This window comes from Heterodontus francisci, chromosome 11 (assembly GCF_036365525.1).
Source record: "Heterodontus francisci isolate sHetFra1 chromosome 11, sHetFra1.hap1, whole genome shotgun sequence".
NCBI classification, from domain to species: domain Eukaryota; kingdom Metazoa; phylum Chordata; class Chondrichthyes; order Heterodontiformes; family Heterodontidae; genus Heterodontus; species Heterodontus francisci.
The window spans coordinates 27,943,050-27,967,071 of NC_090381.1; the positions used below are offsets into that span (position 1 = coordinate 27,943,050).

Below are 24,022 nucleotides of genomic sequence, written 5' to 3' on the forward strand. Positions count from 1 at the left end.
TGCAGGGTAATAGACGACGACTACACTAAAGTTATCAAGGGTATCAGTAAAAAAAAAATACAGGAGGATGCCATCACGGCACGTAGTCAGTCTCCCATTAGCAAGGGACTTAAATGAAACCGTAGCAATGGATTTGAAGGTATGGGAGAAAGAACAAAGAACAGTACAGCACAGGAACAGGCCATTCGGCCCTCCAAGCCTGCGCCGATCATGATGCCTGTCTGAACTAAAACCTTCTGCACTTCCGGGGACCGTATCCCTCTATTCCCATCCTATTCATGTATTTGTCAAGATGCCTCTTAAACGTCTCTATAGTACCTGCTTCCACCGCCTCCCCCGGCAGCACGTTCCAGGCACTCACCACCCTCTGTGTAAAAAAACTTGCCTCGCACATCCCCTCTAATCTTTGCCCCTTGCACCTTAAACCTATGTCCCCAAGTAACTGACTCTTCCACCCTGGGGAAAAGCTTCTGACTATCCACTCTGTCCATGCCACTCATAACTTTGTAAACCGCTATCATGTCGCCCCTCCACCTCCATCGTTCCAGTGAAATCAATCCGAGTTTATCCAAACTCTCCTCATAGCTAATGCCCTCCAGACCAGGAAACATCCTGGTAAACCTCTTCTGTACCCTCTCCAAAGCCTCCACATCCTTCTGGTCGTGTGGCGACCAGAATTGTACGCAATATTCCAAGTGCGGCCTAACTAAGGTTCTGTACAGCTGCAGCATGACTTGCCAATTTTTATACTCAATGCCCCGATCGATGAAGGCAAGCATGCCGTATGCCTTCTTGACTACCTTATCCACCTGCGTTGCCACTTTCAGTGATCTCTGGACCTGTACGCCCAGATCTCTCTGCCTGTCAATACTCCTAAGGGTTCTGCCATTTACTGTATACTTCCCACCTGTATTAGACCTTCCAAAATGCATTACCTCACATTTGTCCGGATTAAACTCCATCTGCCATTTCTCTGCCCAAGTCTCCAACTGATCTATATCCTGCTGTATCCTCTGACAATCCTCATCACTATCTGCAACTCCACCAACCTTTGTGTTGCCCACAAAGTTACGAATCAGACCAGCTACATTTTCCTCCAAATCATTTATATATACTACAAACAGCAAAGGTCCCAGCACTGATCCCTGCGGAACACCACGAGTCACAGCCCTCCATTCAGAAAAGCACCCTTCCACTGCTACCCTCTGTCTTCTAGGACAGACCCAGTTCTGTATCCATCTTGCCAGCTCACCTCTGATCCCATGTGACTTCACCTTTTGTACTCGTCTGCCATGAGGGACCTTGTCAAAGGCTTTACTGAAGTCCACGTAGACAACATCCACTCCCCTTCCTTCATCAATCATCTTCGTCACTTCCTCAAAAAACTCAATCAAGTTAGTGAAGCACGACCTCCCCTTCACAAAACCATGCTGTCTCTTGCTAGTAAGTCCATTTGCTTCCAAATGGGAGTAAATCCTGTCCCGAAGAATCCTCTCCAATAATCTCCCTACCACTGACTTAAGGCTCACCGGCCTGTAATTTCCTGGATTATCGTTGCTACCCTTCTTAAACAAATGAAGAACATTGGCTATTCTCCAGTCCTCTGGGACCTTACCTGTAGCCAATGAGGATACAAAGCTTTCCGTCAAGGCCCCAGCAATTTCTTCCCTTGCCTCCCTCAGTATTCTGGGGTAGATTCCATCAGGCCCTGGGGACTTATCGACCTTCATGTTTTTCAAGACGCCCAACACCTCCTCCTTTTTGATATCGACATGACCGAGACTATCTACACTCCCTTCCCAAGACTCCTCTTCCACCAAGTCCTTCTCTTTGGTGAATACTGATGCAAAGTACTCATTTAGTACGTCGCCCATTTCCTCTGGCTCCACACATAGATTCCCTCCTCTGTCCTTGAGTGGGCCAACCCATTCCCTGGCTACCCTCTTGCTCTTTATATACGTATAAAAAGCCTTGGAATTCGCCTTAATCCTGTTGTCAATGACTTTTCACGACCCCTTTTAGCCCTCCTGACTCCTTGATTAAGCTCCTTCCTACTTTATATTCCTCAAGGGCTTTGTCTGTTCCTAGCCTTCCAGCCCTTATGAATGCTTCCTTTTTCTTTTTGACGAGGCTCACAATATCCCGTGTTATCCAAGGTTCCCGAAACTTGCCAAACTTATCCTTCTTCCTCACAGGAACATGCTGGTCCTGGATTCTAATCAACTGACATTTGAAAGACTCCCACATGTCAGATGTTGATTTACCCTCAAACATCCGCCACCAATCTAAATTCTTCAGTTCCTGCCTAATATTGTTATAATTAGCCTTCCCCCAATTTAGCACCTACACCCGAGGACTACTCTTATCCTATCCACAAGTACCTTAAAACTTACGGAATTATGGTCACTATTCCCGAAATGCTCCCCTACCGAAACTTCAAACACCTGGCCGGGCTCATTCCCCAATACCAGGTCCAGTATGGCCCCTTCCCTAGTTGGACCATCTACATATTGTTTCAAGAAGCCCTCCTCGATGTTCCTTACAAATTCTGCCCCATCCAAGCCCCTAGCACTAAGTGAGTCCCAGTCAATATAGGGGAAGTTAAAATCACCCACTACAACAACCCTGTTGCTTTTACATCCTTCTAAAATCTGTCTACATATCTGCTCCTCTACCTCCCGCTGGCTGTTGGGAGGCCTGTAGTAAACCCCCAACATTGTGACTGCACCCTTCCTATTCCTGAGCTCTACCCATATTGCCTCACTGCATGATCCCTCTGAGGTGTCCTCCCGCAGTACAGCTGTGATATTCTCCTTAACCAGTAATGCAACTCCCCCACCCCTTTTACATCCCCCTCTATCCCGCCTGAAGCATCTAAATACCGCAACATTTAGCTGCCAATCCTGTCCTTCCCTCAACTAAGTCTCTGTAATAGCAACAACATCATCGTTCCAAGTACTAATCCAAGCTCTAAGTTCATCTACCTTACCTGTTATACTTCTCGCATTGAAACAAATGCACTTCAGACCACCAGTCCCACTGCGCTCAGCAACATCTCCCTGCCTGCTCTTTCTCTCAGTCCTACGGGCCTTATTCACCAGTTCCCCCTCAGTTATATCACCTGCTGACCTACTGCTCTGGTTCCCACCCCTTTTTTTTTTTATTATTTCCAAAATATACTTTATTCATAAAAATCTGTAAAAATTACATTACCAGTTTAAAACAGCACCATGTCAAAAGATACAAACAGTGCAAAGGAGGTCCGTTTGCTTCATTACAATCATGAGTTGCCTCACAACCCTTCCATTTCACTATTGTCATGCCAATTACGTTTTTACATTTTACAGCAAATGAAAATTTTCCCGATACAGTTCGAGGGGTTTCCCATGGATCCAGCCCCTCAGTTCAGCTTGGTGGGGGGGGACCTTACACTGTGGTCTTTCCCCATTGAGCCTTTGCTGCGGCTGCCCCAAGCTTTAGTGCGTCCCTCAGCACGTAGTCCTGGACCTTGGAATGTGCCAGTCTGCAACATTCGGCGGTGGACAACTCTTTGCGCTGGAAGACCAGCAAGTTTCGGGCAGACCAAAGGACGTCTTTCACCGAATTGATAGTCCTCCAGCAGCAGTTGATATTTGTCTCGGTGTGCGTCCCTGGGAACAGACCGTAGAGCACAGACTACTGTATTACAGAGCTGCTTGGGATGAACCTCGACAAAAACCACTGCATCTCTTTCCACACCTGCTTTGCAAAAACACTTTCCAGGAGGAGGTGGGTAACCGTCTCTTCCCCACCATAGCCGCCGAGGGGGCGAGACTTCAGGCGTGCAGGAAGGATCTGACGGGGAGGGCCCTTCTCACCACCAGCCAAGCTACATCTTGGTGCTTGTTTGAAAGTTCTGGTTATGAGGCATTCCGCCAAATGACTTTGACGGTCTGCTCTGGGTACCATCCGACAGGATCCACCGTCTCCTTTTCCCGTAGGGCCTTGAGGACATTCCGTGCTGACCACTGCCTGATGGATCGGTGGTCAAAGGTGTTTTCCCGCAGAAACTGCTCCACGAAGGATAGGTGGTACGGCACGGTCCAACTGCATGGAGCGTTCAGCGGCACTGTGACCAGGCCCATCCTTCGCAACACCGGGGACAGATAGAACCTCAGCACGTAGTGACACTTGGAGTTTGCGTATTGGAGGTCTACACACAGCTTGATGCAGCCGCACACGAAGGTGGTCATCAGGATGAGGGCCACGTTGGGTACATTTTTACCGCCCTTGTCCAGAGGTTTGAACATCGTGTCCCTCCGGACCCGGTCCATTTTGGATCCCCAGATGAAGCGGAAAATGGCTCGGGTGACCGCCACGGCGCAGGTGTGGGGTATGGGCCAGACCTGCGCCACGTACAGCAACAACGTGAGCGCCTCGCACCTGATGACCAGGTTCTTATCCACAATGGAGAGAGATCGCTGCCCCCACATGCTCAACTTTTGTTGTACCTTGGCTACTCGCTCCTCCCAGATTTTGGTGCATGCCCCGGACCTTCCGAACCATATCCCCAGCACCTTCAGGTAGTCTGACCTGACGGTGAAGGGGATAAAGGATCGGTCAGCCCAGTTCCCAAAGAACATGGCCTCGCTCTTGCCGTGGTTAACTTTGGCTCCCAAGGCCAGTTCGAACTGGTCGCAGATGCTCATCAGTCTGCGCACGGACAGCGGATCCGAGCAGAAAACAGCGACGTCATCCATGTACAGGGAGGTTTTAACCTGAGTGCCTCCACCCCCCTGCCACACTAGTTTAAACCCTCCCGAGTGACGCTAGCAAACCTCACAGCCAGGACAAAAGACAAAAACATTTTTCTTATACACTTTATTGACGTAATGACTCGATTCAGTCTGTCAACTGATTTATAGTCAAGACAAAAACGTAATAGTGGACAAGATAATGGAAAGGTGGATAGAAACGGGTCTGGGAGCACTGGCTCGATTTCTAACTGACAATGGAGGAGAATTTGCCAATGATGAGTTCAGGAGTATGTGTGAAAATATGAATATTGTAGCGATGCACAGAGCAGCAGAAAGTCCTTTCAGTAATGGGATTTGTGAGAGAAACCATGCTGTGATTGACGAAATGTTCCGAAAAATCTTAACTGACCAGCCAAATTGTAAATTGACTACGGCTCTGGCATGGGCATTACATGCAAAAAACATGCTTCAAATGTGGGGGCTACAGCCCATATCAATTAGTTTATGGCAGAAATCCAAAAATACCTTCAGTAATGTGGAATCATCCCCCAGCTTTAGAAGGGACGCACACAGTGTCCGTAATAAAACAGGGGAATGGAAGGCAATAATATGTTACTGAGCCAGCGGCGCTTGAGATGGCTTGGCCATGGGAGCCACATGGAAGATGGCAGGATCCCCGAGGACACATTGTACAGCGAGCTCGTCACTGGTATCAGACCCACCGGCCGTCCATGTCTCCGCTTTAAAGACATCTGCAAATGCGACATGAAGTCCTGTGACATTGATCACAAGTCGTGGGAGTCAGTTGTCAGTGATTGCCAGAGCTGGCGGGCAGCCATAAAGGTGGGGCTAAAGTGTGGCGAGTCAAAGAGAATTAGCAGTTGGCAGGAAAAAAGACAGAAGCGCAAGGGGAGAGCCAACTGTGTAACAGCCCTGACAACCAATTTTATCTGTAGCACTTGTGGAAGAGTCTGTCATTCTAGAATTGGCCTTTATAGCCACTCCAGGCGTTGCTTCACAAACCACTGACCACCTCCAGGCGCTTACCCATTGTCTCTCGAGACAAGGAGGCCAAAGAAGAAGAATGCGTAGTGGGAATCAGATATCATCGGGATTATTGAGACATGACTTCTGAAAAATATGCTCTGGGATCTAAACATTGCATGGTATAATGTATTTAGGAAAGATAGGGAAGGAAAAAGGGGAGGTGGAGTAGGCGTACAAGGTGGCAGATGGAGTATAACATAGGGAAGTGTGAGGTTATTCACTTTGGGATAGAAAAGCAGAATACTTTTTAAAAGATGTGAAACTTGTAAATGTTTATGTTCAGAGAGACTTGGGTTATTAGTACAACGAACACAGAAAGTTAACATGTAGGCATAGCAAGCAATTAGGAAGGCAAATGGCAAGTTAGTCTTTATTGCAAGGGGCTTGGAGTAGAAGAATAAGGAAGTCTTTGGTGAGACCTGGAGTACTGTGTGCAGTCTTGGTCTCCACATTTAGGTAAGGATATACTTGCATTGGAGGGGGTACAGTGAAGGTTCACTAGATTGGTCCCTGGGATTAAAGGGTTGTCCTATGGTGAGACACTGAGTAAATTGGGCTTATACTCTCTGGAGTTCAGAAGAACGAGAGGTGATCTCATTGAAACATACAAGATACTGAAAGGGGCCTGTCACGGTAGACCACTGAGTGGTTGTTTCCCCGGGCTGGGGAATTTAGAACACGGGGCAGAGTCTCAGGATAAGGGGCCAATCATTTAGCACTGAGATGAGGAGGAATTTCTTCACTCAAAGGGTTGTGAATTTTCGGAATTCTCTACTCCAGAGGGTTGAGGATGCTCCATCGTTGAATATATGCAAGGCTGAGATAAACAACTTTTTGGTCTCTCAGGGAATCAAGAGATATGTGGAATGGGAAGGAAAGTGGAGTTGAGGCCGAAGATCAGCCATGATCATACTGAATGGTGGAGTAGGCTCAAAGGGCCTATGGTCTACTCCTGTTCCTATTTCTTATGTTCTTACGTACTTATTGGAGATAACATCATGGCAGTAGTAAAATTAGCATAGCCATCAGCAACCCAGAAATAGAATCAATTTGGAAAGTGATAAAAGCTAATTAAGGATCAATCACACTAATAGGGGTAATTTACAGCCCAATTAATTGTGGAAGGGAGGTGGAGGAAGAAATATGCAGACAAATTAAGAAAATGAGTAACAACCAGAATAGTTATTATGAGGGATTTCAGCAGCCCCAAAATTAATCGACCAAAGAGGTAAGTAAAGGGGTTAAGGGAATGGAGTTCCTGCAATGTGTACAGGACTCCTTTCTAACGCAGTATGTAAAAAGCCCAACAAGGGAGAATTCACTGTTGGACCTAGTAATGGGGAATGAACCAGAGCAGATAAGAGAAGTAAAGATAGGGGAACATCTAGGCGATAGTGACCACAATATAATGCTGTTCAGGATACTAACTAAGAAGAATATAAGCATAATAAAAAAAAAGGGTACTAGATTGGAGAAAAGTTGATTTGAAGGGACTGAGAATAGAACTTGGGAAAATAAAATGGAGAGCAATATTAGCAAACAATGATGTAGAGCAGCAATGGGAAATATTTAAAATAGTGTTCAACAAAGCCAAGGAAAAATATATTCTGCTAAAAAACAAGAACAAGCTGAGCACTAATGAGACAGCATGGATGAATAAAGACAAGAGGGTAAAAATGACGATAAGGAAAGGGACATACTCTACATACATGGACAGCAGGAAGTATGATAAGGAAGAATATGAAGTGATTAGAAGTGAAGTCAAAAAGCAATTAGATAGGCAAAGAGGAAGTATGAAATTAAATTATCAAGAACATAAAACAAAACAGTAAAATATTCTACAACCACACAAATAAGAAAAGGAAAGTTGGGATGGGAGTAGGGTCACTAAGGGATGGACAGGATAAAATCTCAGGCAGCGATAGCAAAATGGCAAAAATATTAAACAATTATTTTGTTTCAGTATTTACCAGGGAGACAGATCAGGTGGCCATGACATCGAAGATGAGATTAGATATTATATATGTGTATTGAAATTAAAGAGGAGATATAAAATAAATGAATCAAACTCAAAGAAGATAAAACCCCTGGTCTGGACAGTTGTGCCCACACATTTTAAAAGAATCTAGGGAAGAGATAGCAGAGGCACTATTACACATATTTAATAATTCTTTGGGAAAAGGTATAGTGTCAGAGGACTGGCTAATAGCTAACATTATACTTGTATTTGAGTAGGGCGATCGAGTATTTCAAAGGAACTGTAGACCAGTCAGCTTAACGTCGGTAATAGATCTTGTTTGACCAACCTCATTGAATTCTTTGTCTACCTCCTCTGCTGTCACCTCTTCAATGGTAATTTAGTAGATGTAATATATCTAAATTTCCAAAAATGCCTTTGATAAGGTACCGCATAATACAGTAATGAATAAAATAAGAGCATGTGGAGTCGGAGACAATTAACTGGATGTAAGACAAAAAGCAGAGAGTTGGGTAAAGGGTAGCTATTCAAAGTGGCAGAAGTTAAAAAGTAGGATCTCACAAGGATTGGTGCTGGGACCACTGTTGTTCACAATTTATATCAATGATTTTGACTTTGGAGTCAAAAATGCAATTTCTCAATTACTGGATGACACCAAATTAGGAGGGATAGTCAACACTGAGGGGGACTGCAACAAATGGCAAGAAGACATTAATAAACTTGCATACAATTGGTAAATTAATTTCAACATAGCTAAGTGATGTATCATATTTCGTTCAGAAAAGTAAGAATCTAAATGGAAGCAAAGAGATCTGAGAGTACAAATACACAGATCACTAAAAGTAGCAATGCAGGTTAATAAGGCCTTAAGAAATGCAAACCACGCACTAAGGTTTATTTTTAGAAGGATAGTATTGAAAAATAGAGAAGTTATGCTAAACTTGAGAGAAGGTTGGTTAGACCACACGTGGAGTATTGTGTACAATTCTAGTTACCAGGATGTTGCCTGGTCTGGAGGGCATTAGCTATGAGGAGAGGTTGGATAAACTCGGATTATTTTCACTGTAACGACGGAGGTGGAGGGGCGACATGATAGAGGTTTACAAAGTTATGAGCGGCATGGACAGAGTGGATAGTCAGAAGCTTTTTCCCAGGGTGGAAGAGTCAGTTACTAGGGGACATAGGTTTAAGGTGCGAGGGGCAAAGTTTAGAGGGGATGTGCGTGGCAAGTTCTTTACACAGAGGGAGAGTGCCTGGAACTTGCTGCTGGGGGAGGTGGTGGAAGCAGGTACAATAGCGACATTTAAGAGGCATCTTGACAAATACATGAATAGGATGGGAATAGAGGGATATGGTCCTCGGAAGTGCAGAAGGTTTTAGTTTAGACAGGCATCAAGATCGGCGCAGGCTTGGAGGGCCGAATGGCCTGTTCCTGTGCTGTACTGTTCTTTGTTCTTTGCCATAAAGGCACTGGAGAGGGTGCAAAAAAGATTTACAAGGATGATACCAGAAATGCGAGGTTATACCCATCAGAATTGGATGAACAGACTGGTGTTGAAAAGAGAAGCTGAAGGGTGACCTAATAGAAGTCTTTAAAATTATGAAAGGTTTTGATAGAGTAAACACAGTGTATTTCCAATTGTGCGGAAGAGAAAAACTAGAGGCCATCAATGTAAGATAATCACCAAGAAATCAAATAGGGAATTCAGAAGAAACTTCTTTACTCAGTGTGATGAAAATGTGAAATTTGCCAGCACAGGGAGTAGTTGAGATGAATAGTGTGAAGAGGACATAAGGACACAAAGGGATATAGATAGGTTAAGTGACTGGGCGAAGACCTGGCAAATGGAATATAATGTGGGAAAGTGGGAAATTGTCCACTTTGGCAGGAAGAATAAAAACGCATATTATCTAAATGGTGAGAGATTGCCAAGCTCTGCGATGCAGAGGGATCTGGGTGTCCTAGTGCATGAATCGCAAAAGGTTAGTATGCAGGTACAGCACGTAATTAGGAAAGTTAATAGAATGTTATTGTTTATCGCGAGAGGAATTGATTACAAAAGTAGGGGGATTATGCTTCAGCTATATAGGGCACTGGTGAGACCACATTCTGGAATACTGTGTACAGTACTTGTCTCCTTATTTAAGGAAGGATGTAAATGCACTGGAGGCAGGCTAATACCTGGAATGGGCAGGCTGTCTTACGAGGAAAGATTGGACAGGCTAGGCTTGTATCTGCTGGAATTTAGAAGAGTAAGAGGCGACTTGATTGAGACATATAAGATCCTGAAGGGTCTTGACAGGGTGGATGTGGAAAGGATGTTTCCCCTTGTGGGAGAATCTCGAACTAGGGGTCACTGTTTAAAAATAAGGGGTCGCCCGTTTAAGACAGAGATGAGGAGCAATTTTTTCTCTCAGAGGGTCATGAGTCTTTGGAATTCTCTTCCTCAAAAGGTAGTGGAGCAGTCTTTGAATATTTTTAAGCTAGAGTGTCATGATCCTGTTTTTTTCTCAGAATATGCGGTTTGCCTTTAAGGCTTGCAAGGGATCAGTATTGCTTTAAGAACCAGCAAGCCTCAGGAGTTACACAAAGGGAATTTAAATTAAAAGAGATGGAACTATGACAAAGGGGTAGTCTTAAATCCAGGGAAACGTTGGGTCAGGAGGAATCTGAGTTTAGATCAGCGAGAAGTTGTTTAAATTTATACAGGCTCTTCCTAAGTTTGAGGAAAGAGACGTAGAGGCATTTTTCATATCTTTTGAAAAAATAGCCAAACAGATGAAATGGCCAAAAGAAAGCTGGACATTGCTTATTCAGGGCAGGCTGGTAGGCAGAGCTCAAGAATCTTATGCTTTGCTCTCTGAAGAGGCTTCTGCAGATTATGAGATGGTAAAAAAGGCTATTCTCTCTGCGTATGAGTTAGTCCCTGAAGCTTACCGTAAGAGGTTTAGGAACTTACGGAGATTGACTGGGCAGACATATTTAGAATTTGAGAGGGTAAAGCAAATGAATTTTGACTGTTGGATACGGGCATTAAAGATAGAAACCACGTATGAGAACCTCTGAGAATTGATTCTCTTAGAAGAGTTTAAAAACTCCACTCCTTCAGTAGTGAGAACTCATAGATAACCTGAAAGTTTTGAAAGCTAGGCAAGCAGCAGAGATTGCTGATTATTTTGAGTTTGTGAATAAGCCAACATATTTTGTCCGTCACCCCCATAAACCCGAGAAGGATAGAAAGTGGGAGAGTGAAAGGAAGTCAAGTCGCCGGGAACAAGAAGGAACAGCTGGGAATGCTCCAGGATCACCTCCTCAGGTCAGAAAGGAAGATGCTGAGGGTAGAAGTGAGGTTCGCAAGCCAAAGTGTTAGCATTGCAACAAAACAGGTCATCTTCGTTCAGAGTGCTGGAAATTGCAAGGTAAACCCATAGGACTTGTTGGAGTACGCAAAGTTAGTGCAGAGGAAAAGACTGACTGAGAGCATAGCAGACCAAGCTATAGCTTAATGACAGCTGTGAATGTGAAACCAGATACTAAAACTAAGAGGAGTGTAGAGGTTAAGAATAAAACACCTGAGAGTTAGAATGATTTTTTGTCAAAGGGGAGAGTAACTCAGTATACTGTAAGTGAGGCAGGAAAACCTATCATTATACTCAGGGACACAGGAAGAACCCAAACACTCTTGCTGGGGAAAGATATGAGGTTTCCACCAGAGAGTGCCTTGAACGCTAAAGTTTTAGTAAATGGAATTGGCAGGGAGTGTATACCCGTACCTTTATATAAAGTATGCCTAGAGAGTGACTTAATAACTGGGGTAGTAACGGTAGTTGTTGTTCACAGTTTACCAATAAAGGGAATTGATCTGCTCCTAAGAAATGATTTGGCAGGATCAAAAATATCAGTTTCTCCTATGGTTACAGAGGAACCATGTGAAATTAAGGAAATGGAGCAATTACAGGAACAAGTTCCGGGAATATTTCCTGCGTGTGTAGTTACCCGAGCAATGGCGAAACAGGATCCATTGTTGGAGGTAAAAGAGACACCACAAATAGATAATCAGGCATCTGAAACCTTATTTGGGGATTTAGATAATCCAAATGAGATGTTTAACAGATCATCTATCATTGCAGCACAGCAAGCTGATCCAGAGATCTACCAAATGGCACAGACGGCTCTGTCAGAAGCTGAGGTGAAAGCAGTTTAAGGTGAGGGGCAGGAGGTTTAAGGGGGATTTGAGGAAGAACTTTTTTTTTTTACTCAGAGGGTGGTGACAGTCTGGAATGCATGGCCTGGGAGGGTGGTAGAGGCGGGTTGCCTCACATCCTTTAAAAAGTACCTGGATGAGCACTTGGCACGTCATAACATTCAAGGCTATGGGCCAAGTGCTGGCAAATGGGATGAGGTAGACAGGTCAGGTGTCTTTAATGCATCGGTGTAGACTCAATGGACCGAAGGGCCTCTTCTGCACTGTATTATTCTGTGATTCTGTGAGTTCTGGAAGGCTATTATATGGCAAACAGGGTTTTGAGGAGAAAATGGAGACTGCCTCATAGACCTGCTGACGAAGACTGGACAGTTGTTGAACAGATTGTGGTACCACCTAAATATCGACAAGAGTTATTAAGGTTAGCACACGACATTTCTTTTTCAGGACATAGGGGAATTCGGAAGACCAAATCACACATAGGCAAACATTATTACTGACCAGGTCTTACAAACGATGTGAGACAATTTCATAGGGCATGCCACACCTGTCAAATGGTGGGAAAACCACAACCTACCAGAAAAATAGGGGATGAGGTATTAGTGTTGTTACCGTCACAGGGAGAACCAGTGAAAGTATGGTTCAGTGGCCCATTTACAGTGATCAAAAGAGTGGGTAAGGCAGATTACTTGATTGACACCCCTGATCGCCGGAAGAAGAACCGGTTGTGTCACATTAATTTGCTTAAACCATATTACCGCAGGGAGGAGGATAAGCCAGTATGTCAGGTAATCGGGACTGTGGAGAAAGAAAAGGATATTGAGGATGAGGCAGGAGTAGGCCTTTCAGATTGACCCTCCAACTATCCCATTAGTGAATGCAGAATGGCTAGGAATATTAAACAATAGGCTTTTACTCTTCGAGGCAAAACAGCGTGAAGACCTAACCAGGGTTTTCACAATGTTTCAAAAGGTTTGTAGGGATAAGCCAGGGAAATATAGGGACAGGTGGGGATGTTTGGTAGGAATATGGGATTAGTGTAGGATTAGTATAAATGGGTGGTTGATGTTCGGCACAGACTCGGTGGGCCGAAGGGCCTGTTTCAGTGCTGTATCTCTAATCTAATCTAATCTAATCTAATCATGTACAACCTTAGCCACACATGATGTGGGCATAGGGGGCGCCATTCCTTTAAAATGACATCCTTGTTGCTTAGGTCCAGACAGACAGACCCAAGTGGAAGCAGAGATACAATGCATGCTGAAGGACAGTTTAGTTGAAACTAGTCAGAACAGCTGGAATTCACAGATGGTCTTGATGACTAAATCTGGTGGGACGGCTCAAACTTGCATAGACTCTAGAAAAGTCACTGTGGTAAAGAAGGCAGACTCCTACCCAAATTCTCATTTAAAGGACTGTATGGACAGAGTGGGCAACACAATGTGTCTTAAAGAGACTGATATGTTGGAAGGATACTGTCGAATTCCTTTGACACCCCAGGGTAAGAATAAATCAGCTTCTGTTACACCGGAAAGGGTTTTCCAGTGTCAAGTGATTCCACATAGGTCAAGGGGTACTTGAGAATCTTCTCAGAGAACAGTGAACCCAGTAGTGGTCAATGCTCCTGGCTGTGCAGCTCACCTGGCTGAGGTGATGGACAGTAGGGACAGGAAAATATGAAACAATTGGAAGACTATGCTTGGAAATTTAAAATGGGTTAATTGGAACAACCTTTTGAAAATTTAAAGCTGAAAATTTTCCGGTGGAACTTGTAGCTGTAGTCTAAACATTTTTTTTTTAGAAATGTGTACATCTATAAATGCGTGAAAAAAAGTTAGCGTTTTTTCAATTTGTTTTTTTTTACCCATTGTAATGAAAAGCATTTCAGGAATGGCGTTTCATTCCGCTAGGGGCAAGGTGACACAGTCCTGTAGTTTTTTACGGAATATGCCGTTTGCCTTGAAGGCTTGCAAGGATCAGTATTGCTTTAAGAACCAGCAAACCTCAGGAGGTATGGGAAGGTGCATTTTTGTTGCCTTAGAAACAGCCATCTAGAAGTGAGTCTCATGCGATACATTTGTTAGAATTCAGTTTTGAATTGGCTTTTAGCTGAAGCCAGTTTGTTCTAACAGAACACAGACACAGGACACAGCTGTAATGACAGCACCTGGAAAAAGAGCTCTCAACCATTTAAACTGAAGGAAGAGTATTTTAGTCTGTTTCTTATTATCTCTCAAAATTCTAAAAAAAAAGTCAAGCCAAAACAGAGATCTCTGGTCATTTAAATTGAAGAAAGGGAAGTTAGACTGTGACAATCTTTTATCCCTCAAAAACTCTAAAGTCAGCTTGATTCCATTGAAAAGAGTTTACAAGTCGTTAATTGTTGAAATTTGCTGGAGAAGGAAAGCAACATCCTGTGAGGACTTCAAGCAACACTGGATTGTAAATTTGCAAAGACTCTAATTTTTTCTATTTTAAATGTTGTTTATATCTTCATAGTGTTTAAGAATTTAGTTCTTTGAATTAAAGAGTTAATTTGTTGATTTAAAGACACCTGGTTTGGTTAGCCTCATTTGGGGGTTAAAAGATGGTACAATTTGGCTGGGTCTTTCTTTAACTTGAAAAGTTTTAAATGATATGTTAGCCGATCTGTGGAGTGACGGGATTGAATTAACAGTGCGTTGGTCCCACCACAATCAGAATCGTATATTTTGATTGGGGGCTTTGACAGGAGCGGTCGGTCGTAACAAGAGGTAGACAGATTCTTGATAAGCAAGAGGGTGGAAGGTTATCGGGGGTAAGTGGAAATGTGGAGTAACCAATTCAGCCATGAACTTATTGAATGGCAGAGCAGGCTCGAGGGGTCGAGTGGCCTACTCCTGCTCCTAATTTGTATGTTCGTATATGCGTATGTTCATAGTGTCGTTGTATTTAAGTGGAAACAGAATAAGCATATGAGGGAGAAGGGAATAGAAAGTTATGCTGATATAGTTAAATGAAGAAGGACAGGGGGAGGCTAGAGTGGAGCATAAGCACTGGTATTGACTAGTTGGACTGAATAGCCTGCTTCTGTGCTGTATATTCTGTGTAATTCTATATAATTCCTTGTTACGTACTGTATGTGTTCAGGAGTTGTCATTGCGAGACAACAGGAAGGAAGAGCAGATGTGCACTTTCTGGTGTTTTTCACATGCTCAGGATATCCCAAAGCTTTACTGTCAATAAATAAAGTATGCACATAATGGGGTAAGCTTCATTTTCACTGCATAAAGGTAACTGACATTTAACACCAGGGAGAGCTCTGCTAAATGATGAAATAGTCAGGATTGATGGGGTAAAATTCATCTTGATAAGTAGAATAAAAGGGGTGATAAAACATCAACAAGTCATTTAAGATTCAAATGTAAAAGAAAATCAGGCCAAGGCTGAAATGAGAGGCCGATTCCCTATCATCCGTTTTGCTCTGCTCAAAGCCAGTTTCACCCGCAATATGCCCAGCGTTCCAGATGGGTATACAACATCGTCCCTGTGGTTAATTACTGGTCCCAGTACATGATAAATATGATCACACAGAAAACAGTTTAAACTATGCTAATATGCTTCTTCTCAGAAACTCTCCATCCATCACCTCAAACAATCTCAACACTGCCACCACCAGTGACAAACCTGTAACCACCAGTAATGCTGCCTAGTTTTATATAGTTCAAAATACTGTACCAAGACTCAACTAGACTTTGTGCAAAAATTCATGAATTACACATTTACTGAAATATATGCCGCGACAGCCCTTGCAAAGAGCAAGCGCAGACATGATGTGCCGAATGGCCACCTTCTGTGCTGTAACCATTCTATGATTCTATGTGTTTCTCCTGTGTAAATGACATTCACATTCTGTACATAAAGCATGATGGCATTTACATGAAGTCCTCCTTATTGCCGGAAAGTTTGTCTCTGGAAAAACAAATAGAGAGAGTCTCATTGAGCCAGTCATCTGCAACAGCAAGCTGGCAAATTGTACCAGGAAACAGAACCTGTATGAATGCAGATACGTGCAAAAATCCAGGGATTTTTTTTTCCTGCCTGGATTTTCTGTCCATTATACAGACATAACAACTGAAGAGTAGGTTCATGGTTACAAGTCCCCACACAGTGAACTCTCTGTCCAGTTACAGAGTCACAGAGGGCTGGGAGTAATTGCGCTGTTCATATTGGCAAGCAAACACTGGGACAAAAGATGAAACATTTTCCTTTCCCCATTCCTTCCTTTTCTTACCATCATCCCTCCTCTTTCATTCCCCCCCCCCCTTCTCACTTTACCCCTCCCCTTCTCTCCCAAACTCTTCCTTCCCCCAACCCTTCCCTTTCTTATACTTCCCCCTCTCCTTCCCCACACTTTCCCCTTCAAGCAAAGTAATGTCCCACGTCTATGAGTGGTACCATCATAAACATCCACTCAACAGGTGCCCACACACGTTTAACAGGATACACCTCACATATCGCTGAAAAGCACATCACTAGCGATTCACACAGCTCATTAAGTCGTTTCCCTCTCTCAGACCTGCAAAGGAAAGCTTCATTGCAGCAATAACTAATATTATCCCACCCACCCCACACATAATGAGATTTTAAAATGAAAATGAATAACATGACACCATCAGTGAGAATCGGACCAGGATCCACACTGCTGGGGGAATATCATGTGTTTTTGTGATTTCTGGCCTCCCCAACAAGCAACTTGGATAGAAATTCGTTAAGACCTGATACCAGGCAGAGGTTTCACAATTTGCGATTTGCTCGTGCTCATTCCCATTGAGGCAGGCAGCATGCAAACTTGATGCTGCCTCCTCACTTAAATGATTATAGTGTGGCTTGAGTGGGGCTTGCGTTGCTGGTTCCAGAGCGCTCAGCTCAGCTGGGGGCCAAGCAGCATGCGCTGATATCACGTGGTGCAGCCAGCCTGCTCCTCTTAAAGGAAGTCTTTCCTTCTTAAAGAGCTGCACTCAGCGGAAGGGAGCTGCTGCTGACTGACTGTATTGACACTGGACGCAAGTAGGAGCTGTGCAGGTGGAGCACCAGTGAAGAGCGAGAGATCCATGGTTCACAAATGAGGCGCTGGAGGTCTTAGTGGTGGAGGTCGACAGGAGGAGAGAGGCCATGTTCCATGGGGAGGGGGGCCAGGAGGCCCTGAAGGAACACCCAGAGACTGGCCTCGAGAACAGGGCAACAAAGACGTTCAATGACCTCACATAGTTGGTCAAGGTCAGTGAATGCATCTTCACATGACATCTCCGACCCAGTGCATCACCAACCTCTCATGCTGCTCAATGCAGCACACCCCCATCACTCAGCCAAGAGCAGTCCCTCGCACTCAGGAAACAGGCCTAGCAATTATATATTCCATCTCACTCTCGCATACATTCTAATGATGCCTACCAGCTTCACACCCACTTCCCACTTCTTCCACATACCTCCAGCTACTCAACTGTGGCAGGCACATCACCCAAACCCTGTGCGACACTTGCAGGACAAGGTGGCATGCAATAGAAGGGATCAGAGCAGGACTGCTGGGGGCAAGGACAGCTGTATTTCCTGAGCCCTACAGAGGAGATGGTTCTCCACATCATGGGGACAGCTGTGACAGAGCCCGTGGCATCTGGTGTCGCTGAGAACATTGAGAATGAAGGTATATTCCTGCCTTATGCCCCTTCTCAACTCCCACCTTGCCCTCAGTCTGCTACACTAAATGATGTGCAAGCTGCTGATCGTACAACCAAGGACCTCTTGCTTTCCAACCCACCCTGCTTCCCTCAACCCAACCTTCCCCTTCTGATTCTCTGCTTTTAGCCACCTACTCAGCCTCAGGAGGAAGGGCGAGAGCACCACCATAGCACTAATGAAAAAGCACTGTCACTTGATCTGACATTCGGAGCCACCAGCTCAAATACTGGCATTCCGCAACCTTTATAGGGTAGTGTAGAAATAGGATCTGCATATGATGAGTCATGGGGCATGAGTGGGCTGCAGCTGGGATGGGGGGGTGGGGGGGGAAGGATAGCTCATGTGCCAGCTCACTGGAGGGCAAGATGGCAGCTGAGTTCTGCTGCAGCGGGCTCAGATGAGGACTTTGATGGGGCGGTATAGAGGAAAATTCTGATGAACATGTACATCAAGTTGCTTGGGGCATTGGTAGGCCTATCAGATAGCCTGCTGTCACTGTCTAGGAGCATGGAGGAGTCTGACTCCAACGTGGCACAGGACATCACACAGAGCTTGAAGCGCGTCCTTTCCAGTATGGAGGTGGTGGCCAACTCCTTGACAGAGCTTGCAGACCCATCCATAGTGCAGCATCTGGTGGCCAATGTCTCAGCTTCCACAACGCACAGGCAAAAGCCACCCAACATCTCAGTGCTGCAGTGGAAGCTCAGACTGAGGTCATGAGATACATGCTTGCTGCCATCATAGCTTTGAATGCCAGTGCTCAAAGGAGCATGCAGGCTCTCATAGCAGACCAACAATCTGTCCTCCAGCAAATTACTAGGACTGCTGAGGCGCCACCCCAGAGGAGTCACAGTGACACTCTGGAAAGGAACCTACTGTCCTTTCTCAGGATGATAACATTTGTGCTCCCACTATTGCCACTCCACCAGTGCCCTTGCTGTTGCCTGCCAGACAGACAGCCCTGAGTGCTGCTGCCCATGTGGAGGTGGTGCAGTCCTAAGACAAGGCCACAAAGCCCAGAGCTGCTCAAGGTTGTCCAGCAAGGCGATTTGCAGTCTCCCCCACTGAAAGTCAGCAGCCTTCCACCAGCCATGCGGTAGCCACTGGAGTAGCACTGCATAGGAGCACTACGACAGGCAAGGGCAGCCTCAAGACAGGTACAATGGGAATGCACGAGGGTGATTAGTTACATTTTTTGCTTGTATCATTGGATGTGTTGTTTGATAAAGATGTTATGGCCAAGGTTCTATTGGGGCTTTTAATGCAGGATTCTGGCCAAGGGAATGCTGTGATGGGCATTGCAGATGAATAAAGTGCTGGCTCTAGTGGAGCAATGGTGGTGAAGGGATGCTGTCCCGAGGGAACTGGAGGTGAATATGTACTCACAGACTGCCTGTCTGGAGCAAGGCATCCTGATGCCTCCTTCCATACAGAGCTTCCCCTCTCCACATCCTCTGCTCCATCTCCCCGTCGTATTGCAGACCCAAATGCACCTGCCTCATACCTATTGCAGTCTTTGTGTGGGCAAGGCATCAAATTCTCTGCCTTCCCTGTGAAAATGCAGCAACTCTCTGCCAAATTCCAAAACTCATCCCAACACTTCCAAAAACACGCCACAGCACTCCACTAAATTTCCAATAGCAGAAGTTACTCAGGATCACCTCACCTCACAGCTGGATGGCTTGTCCTTTCAATAGCCAATGTTGGGGGGGGGGGGGGGGGAAGGGGTAGGGGAGGGTCTCTTTTGCACTGAACACAAGTTTGGAATCTTGGGCCAAGATTGGAATGCGTGAGTCAAATCAGCCAGAACGGCTGTTTGATGTCACAATCTGGCCAGTTGGGAAGCTTTAGGTACACATACAGTGCACTCACGCAAACGTCTGTCCCAGCATAGGGTGCCATGCCAAAAGCCACAGGTAGCACTGTGCACCCCGCTCAGAGGGTCTCTGGCTTCTGTAGCACTGGCTCCAGCATGATATCACACCAATGGATGCATGTGGTGGGAAATATTTCCTCCAGTCAACATTGTATCTCATTAATACCCAAAGTATGAAAAGCCATTCCCCAGTAATACTCAGGGACCAGTCTAGGCACAGAAGTATAAAGTATTTCTCTGTCACCGGCAAACATTTATAACACCTCCATATTTATACGCTGCAAATACATTCTCAAGTCACTGATACAGAGCTACTACTTGTTTAGTGAATCATGTGTATTGTCAGGGACACATTTGAAAAACACACATGTTGCAATGACCCCTTTTATTTCATATCCACATGCTGCCCCTCTGTGGAATCATCCAAAAGCACATCAGTTTATACATGTTCGCTGACGACACCCAGCTCTACTTCACCACCACCGCCCTTGATCCCTTCAACTTCTCTGATTTATCACACTGCTTGTGCACCATCCAGTACTGGATGAACAGAAATTTTCTCCAACTAACTATTGGAAAGACAGAAGTCATTGTCTTCGGTCTCTGCCACAAGCTCCATTCCCTGACCACCATTTCCATTCCCTTCCATGGCAACTGTCTGAAGCTGAGCCAGACCGTTCGCAACCTTGGCTTTAATGTTAGATCCTGAGAATAGCTTGCAATTACTTATCTGTCCCATCACCAAGACTGCCTAATTCCACCTTAGCAAAATGGTCTGACTCTGCCCCGCCTCAACTCATCTGCTACAGAAACTCTCATCATGTCTTTGTTACCTCTAGACATGACTATTTGAATGCTCTCCTGGCTGGTCTTCCACTTACACTCTACATAAATTGGTGTTCATCCAAAACACTGCTGCCCATATCTTAACTCACAGTCAGTCTTGTTCACCCATCATCCCTGTGCTTGCTGACTTACACTGGCTCACATACCAACAATGCATGATTTTAAAATCCTCGTCCTTGTTTTCAAAATTGACCTAAGGCCTTGCCCCTCCCTGTCTCTGTAATGTCCTCTATCCCTACAAACCTTCGAATCTCTGTGCTCCTCCAATTCTGGTACCTTGCACATCCTGGATTTTAATCGCTCCACTAGTGCTTTCAGATGTCAATGCCCTAAGCTCTGGAATTCCCTCCCTTAACCTCTCCGCCTCTCCATCCCTCGCTCCTCCTTTAAGGTGCTCCCTAAAACCTACCTCTATGACTGAGATCATTTTGGTTATCTTGTTCTGTGGTTCAGTGTCAAAAATAAAACTTTATTGATAATGCACTTATTTAGCGCCTTGAGACTTTTTGCTATGTTAAAGGTGCTATATAAATACAAGTTGTCGTTGCCAAAGCCAGAAGTACTTTACCATTCTACTATCATTTGCTTTGGACCAGGTGGTTATATACTTGCCTCCTGTCTTTAAACCCACATGGTTCATTAATTCGCCCGCCTGTTCCTCGCAGGGACCTTTCCAAACCACGATTAACTCTGGCAGATACAGAAACTGCTGAGTGTCATATGAATTGGATTTTTACAGAACAACAGTAGAGTTTACCATAGTCTAATCTTAACAGTATAACACTGACAAGTAGCTAGTGAAATACTGAGGGAAAGGATCACACATTGAGAAAGAAGTTCTGGAGAGTATAATAACAAACAGCAGAGAACCCAGTGTAAAATCATTGACAGGTGGATGACGCAGTGTATGGGCAAGCAGAGTATCTAGTGCGTTATAACGGTCAGGTAAAGTGCCCAGGGTATAATAATAGGCAGAGTCCAGTGCATAATGAACAGCCGAGAACCCAGTGTTTAATAATGAATAGGCAGAGAACCAAGTTGATAATAATTGGCCAAATGCCCAGTGTATAATAATGCACATCTATAGTACCCAGGGGACAATATGGACAGGTAGCTTGACAGTGTATAATGATGAGCTGGCAATGTGCTCAGTATACAAGAACGAGCAGGTATAACACACAATGTATAATAATTTGCTCAGCGCCTGGTGCAGAATACAGGATAGCAGTGTATAATAATGGGCAAGTAGAATGCTCAGTGTATAATAATGTGAAGACAGAAAGCCCAGTCTGTAATAACAGGCAGGTAAATTGTTCAGTGTACATGCAACACTGGGCAGTTGGAGCATCCAGTTTATGATGGGGAGTATATGCAGTGGCCGACATATAGCAAGGGGCAGGTGACTGCCCAGTTTACAAGGAACAACAAGTGGCATGCCCAGTACACAGCAAGAGGCAAGTGGAGTGCCCAATCAATGGCATAGTTGGACTGGTGTGCAAAGGGGCAGGCAGCGTGCCCAGGGTCCAGGGATAATAGGGCAGGGAGGTGCAGCTTCTGAACTTTGATGGGAAATAGGTGGTGGGGTTGATGGCTATCTCCCTAGATGGTAGGGTTGGGTTGGGTTGACAGTTCAGATGGTGACCAGCGGGGAGCGGGACGGGTGGGGGAAATTTAGGGATTAGCATAATTCGCAAATCTAGGGCTATAATTGAGGGAGAGGGATACAGAGTGCCTATGGTGAGAAAGAGCTAAGAAACTCAGTGAAACATGCACCGAGTGTGACTCACGTAAAGCCCGGAGTGCCTCTCCCCGAAGAACGGAAAGCTGAGCGAGATCTCCAGCAGCCCCGATCCTCCATCATCTACTTTGGCATTGACCGAATCGCCGTGCTCCAGCCCGAAGGGGTAAAAGTCGCTCAGAGGGACCAAGCCAGCTATCTCCTCCAGCAGCCCCAGCACAACCCCGGCCGCCAGCAGCGCCTGGACCCGCAGCTCCATCTGCCACAGTCGCACGGTCCCAGCTTCTCCGGCAGCCCGAGTCACCTGGAGAGTTTGTGTGCGTTGCACCGGGGGGTCCCGGCATCCACAATGCGGCCGGGGGAGAACCTCCACACCCCCCCCCCCCCCAGAGCGATTTCATCCAATGACACCTCCTGAAACCGACACCCAGCCCGACAGGCAGCCCAACGCCCAATTAAAATGGAGAGGTTGGCACTCAGCTGTCCAATCACCGCGAACCTAGCTTGAACTTCACCAACTCTGTCCCCCCAAAAAAACTTTCTTAAAGCTGAACTTTGCAAACTCGGGAAATTTCAACCGGTCATTGTTGAAGCCTTTTTCACTCAGCAACACTACACTTCATGAAGACGCCTTACTGATTAAATCAGTCCAGAGAGAAATATACATCAGTGCATACTCAGCACAACATTCAGCACAATGGAAAGTTAACAGTTTACACATTTCAATCAGATTAATAGTTCCCCAAAATAAATCTTCGATCAACAACTCCCAGGTCAGGTACAGCAGTGCAGGTTATATACAGAGTAACCTCCTACTGTCTCACCAAGCACTGACAGGAGAGATACTGTATGGGTTACACACCAAAACTCCCTTTCCAAATGGCCTGAGATACATTCCCAGATCAGGTGTCAGCGCACTTTAGATACAGAGTAAAGGCCATCTTCATAAATATTAACTGCATTAGAACATCCATTACTGTTCCAGTTTTACATATTCTTTCCCATTGCCTGATAAAGACAACTGAAGGACAGTAAATGAAGGCATAGGCATACTGAAGGATTGGATTGGGAGCGATAGACAGAGTATTGGATTGTGTAGGATAGATAAACTGATGGAGTGAAGAGGAACAGAATTACACACTGCAGTTTGGAGATGGAATGAGATAAATGCACTGTGTCACAAACACTGGAAGTGCGATGATAAAACAATCATGGACTAACTGAAGAGTTATGAAAAATGGACTTTGTCTATAAAAAAAACCTTTATCGGCACAGTGGCGCAGTGGTTAGCACTGCAGCCTCACAGCTCCAGGGACCCGGGTTCGATTCCGGGTACTGCCTGTGTGGAGTTTGCAAGTTCTCCCTGTGTCTGCGTGGGTTTTCTCCGGGTGCTCCGGTTTCCTCCCACAAGCCAAAAGACTTGCAGGTTGATAGGTAAATTGGCCATTATAAATTGTCACTAGTATAGGTAGGTGGTAGGGAAATATAAGAACAGGTGGGGATGTTTGGTAGGAATATGGGATTAGTATAGGATTAGTATAAATGGGTGGTTGATGTTCGGCACAGACTCGGTGGGCCGAAGGGCCTGTTTCAGTGCTGTATCTCTAATCTAATCTTTATTTTAAAAAGTAAACAATGATCCAAAATGGCCACCAAAGAAAAAGGCATTGGCCTTTTGTACATTCAATCTGGCTGACAAAGACAAGGGACAAATCTTCAAAGCTAAGAGCTGTCAATTGAACCCATTCTATACCTATCCTGAAACATTCCAGAATTGAATGTCTTCTTCTGAAACAAAGGAGGTGTGAAGTAGCCATGTCCTGGCCTATTGTGCGATCACCATGGGGACGAAACCAGAGCATCTCCTTATAGGAGGTG

General features: G+C 45.0%; 1 protein-coding gene across 6 annotated transcripts in view; it reads right to left on the reverse strand.

The window, feature by feature from the left end:
* sned1 (sushi, nidogen and EGF-like domains 1) overlaps positions 1 to 22,516 on the reverse strand; it is a 236,062-nt gene extending 213,546 nt beyond the window's left edge. For all 6 annotated transcript variants that reach the window (XM_068041845.1, XM_068041846.1, XM_068041844.1 and 3 more), the window contains exon 1: positions 22,194 to 22,516. In XM_068041845.1, the coding sequence (XP_067897946.1) occupies positions 22,194 to 22,403 (210 nt within the window). In that variant the 5' untranslated portion in view covers positions 22,404 to 22,516. The remainder of the gene's footprint in view (positions 1 to 22,193) is intronic.
* Between the last annotated feature and the right edge of the window lie 1,506 nt (positions 22,517 to 24,022).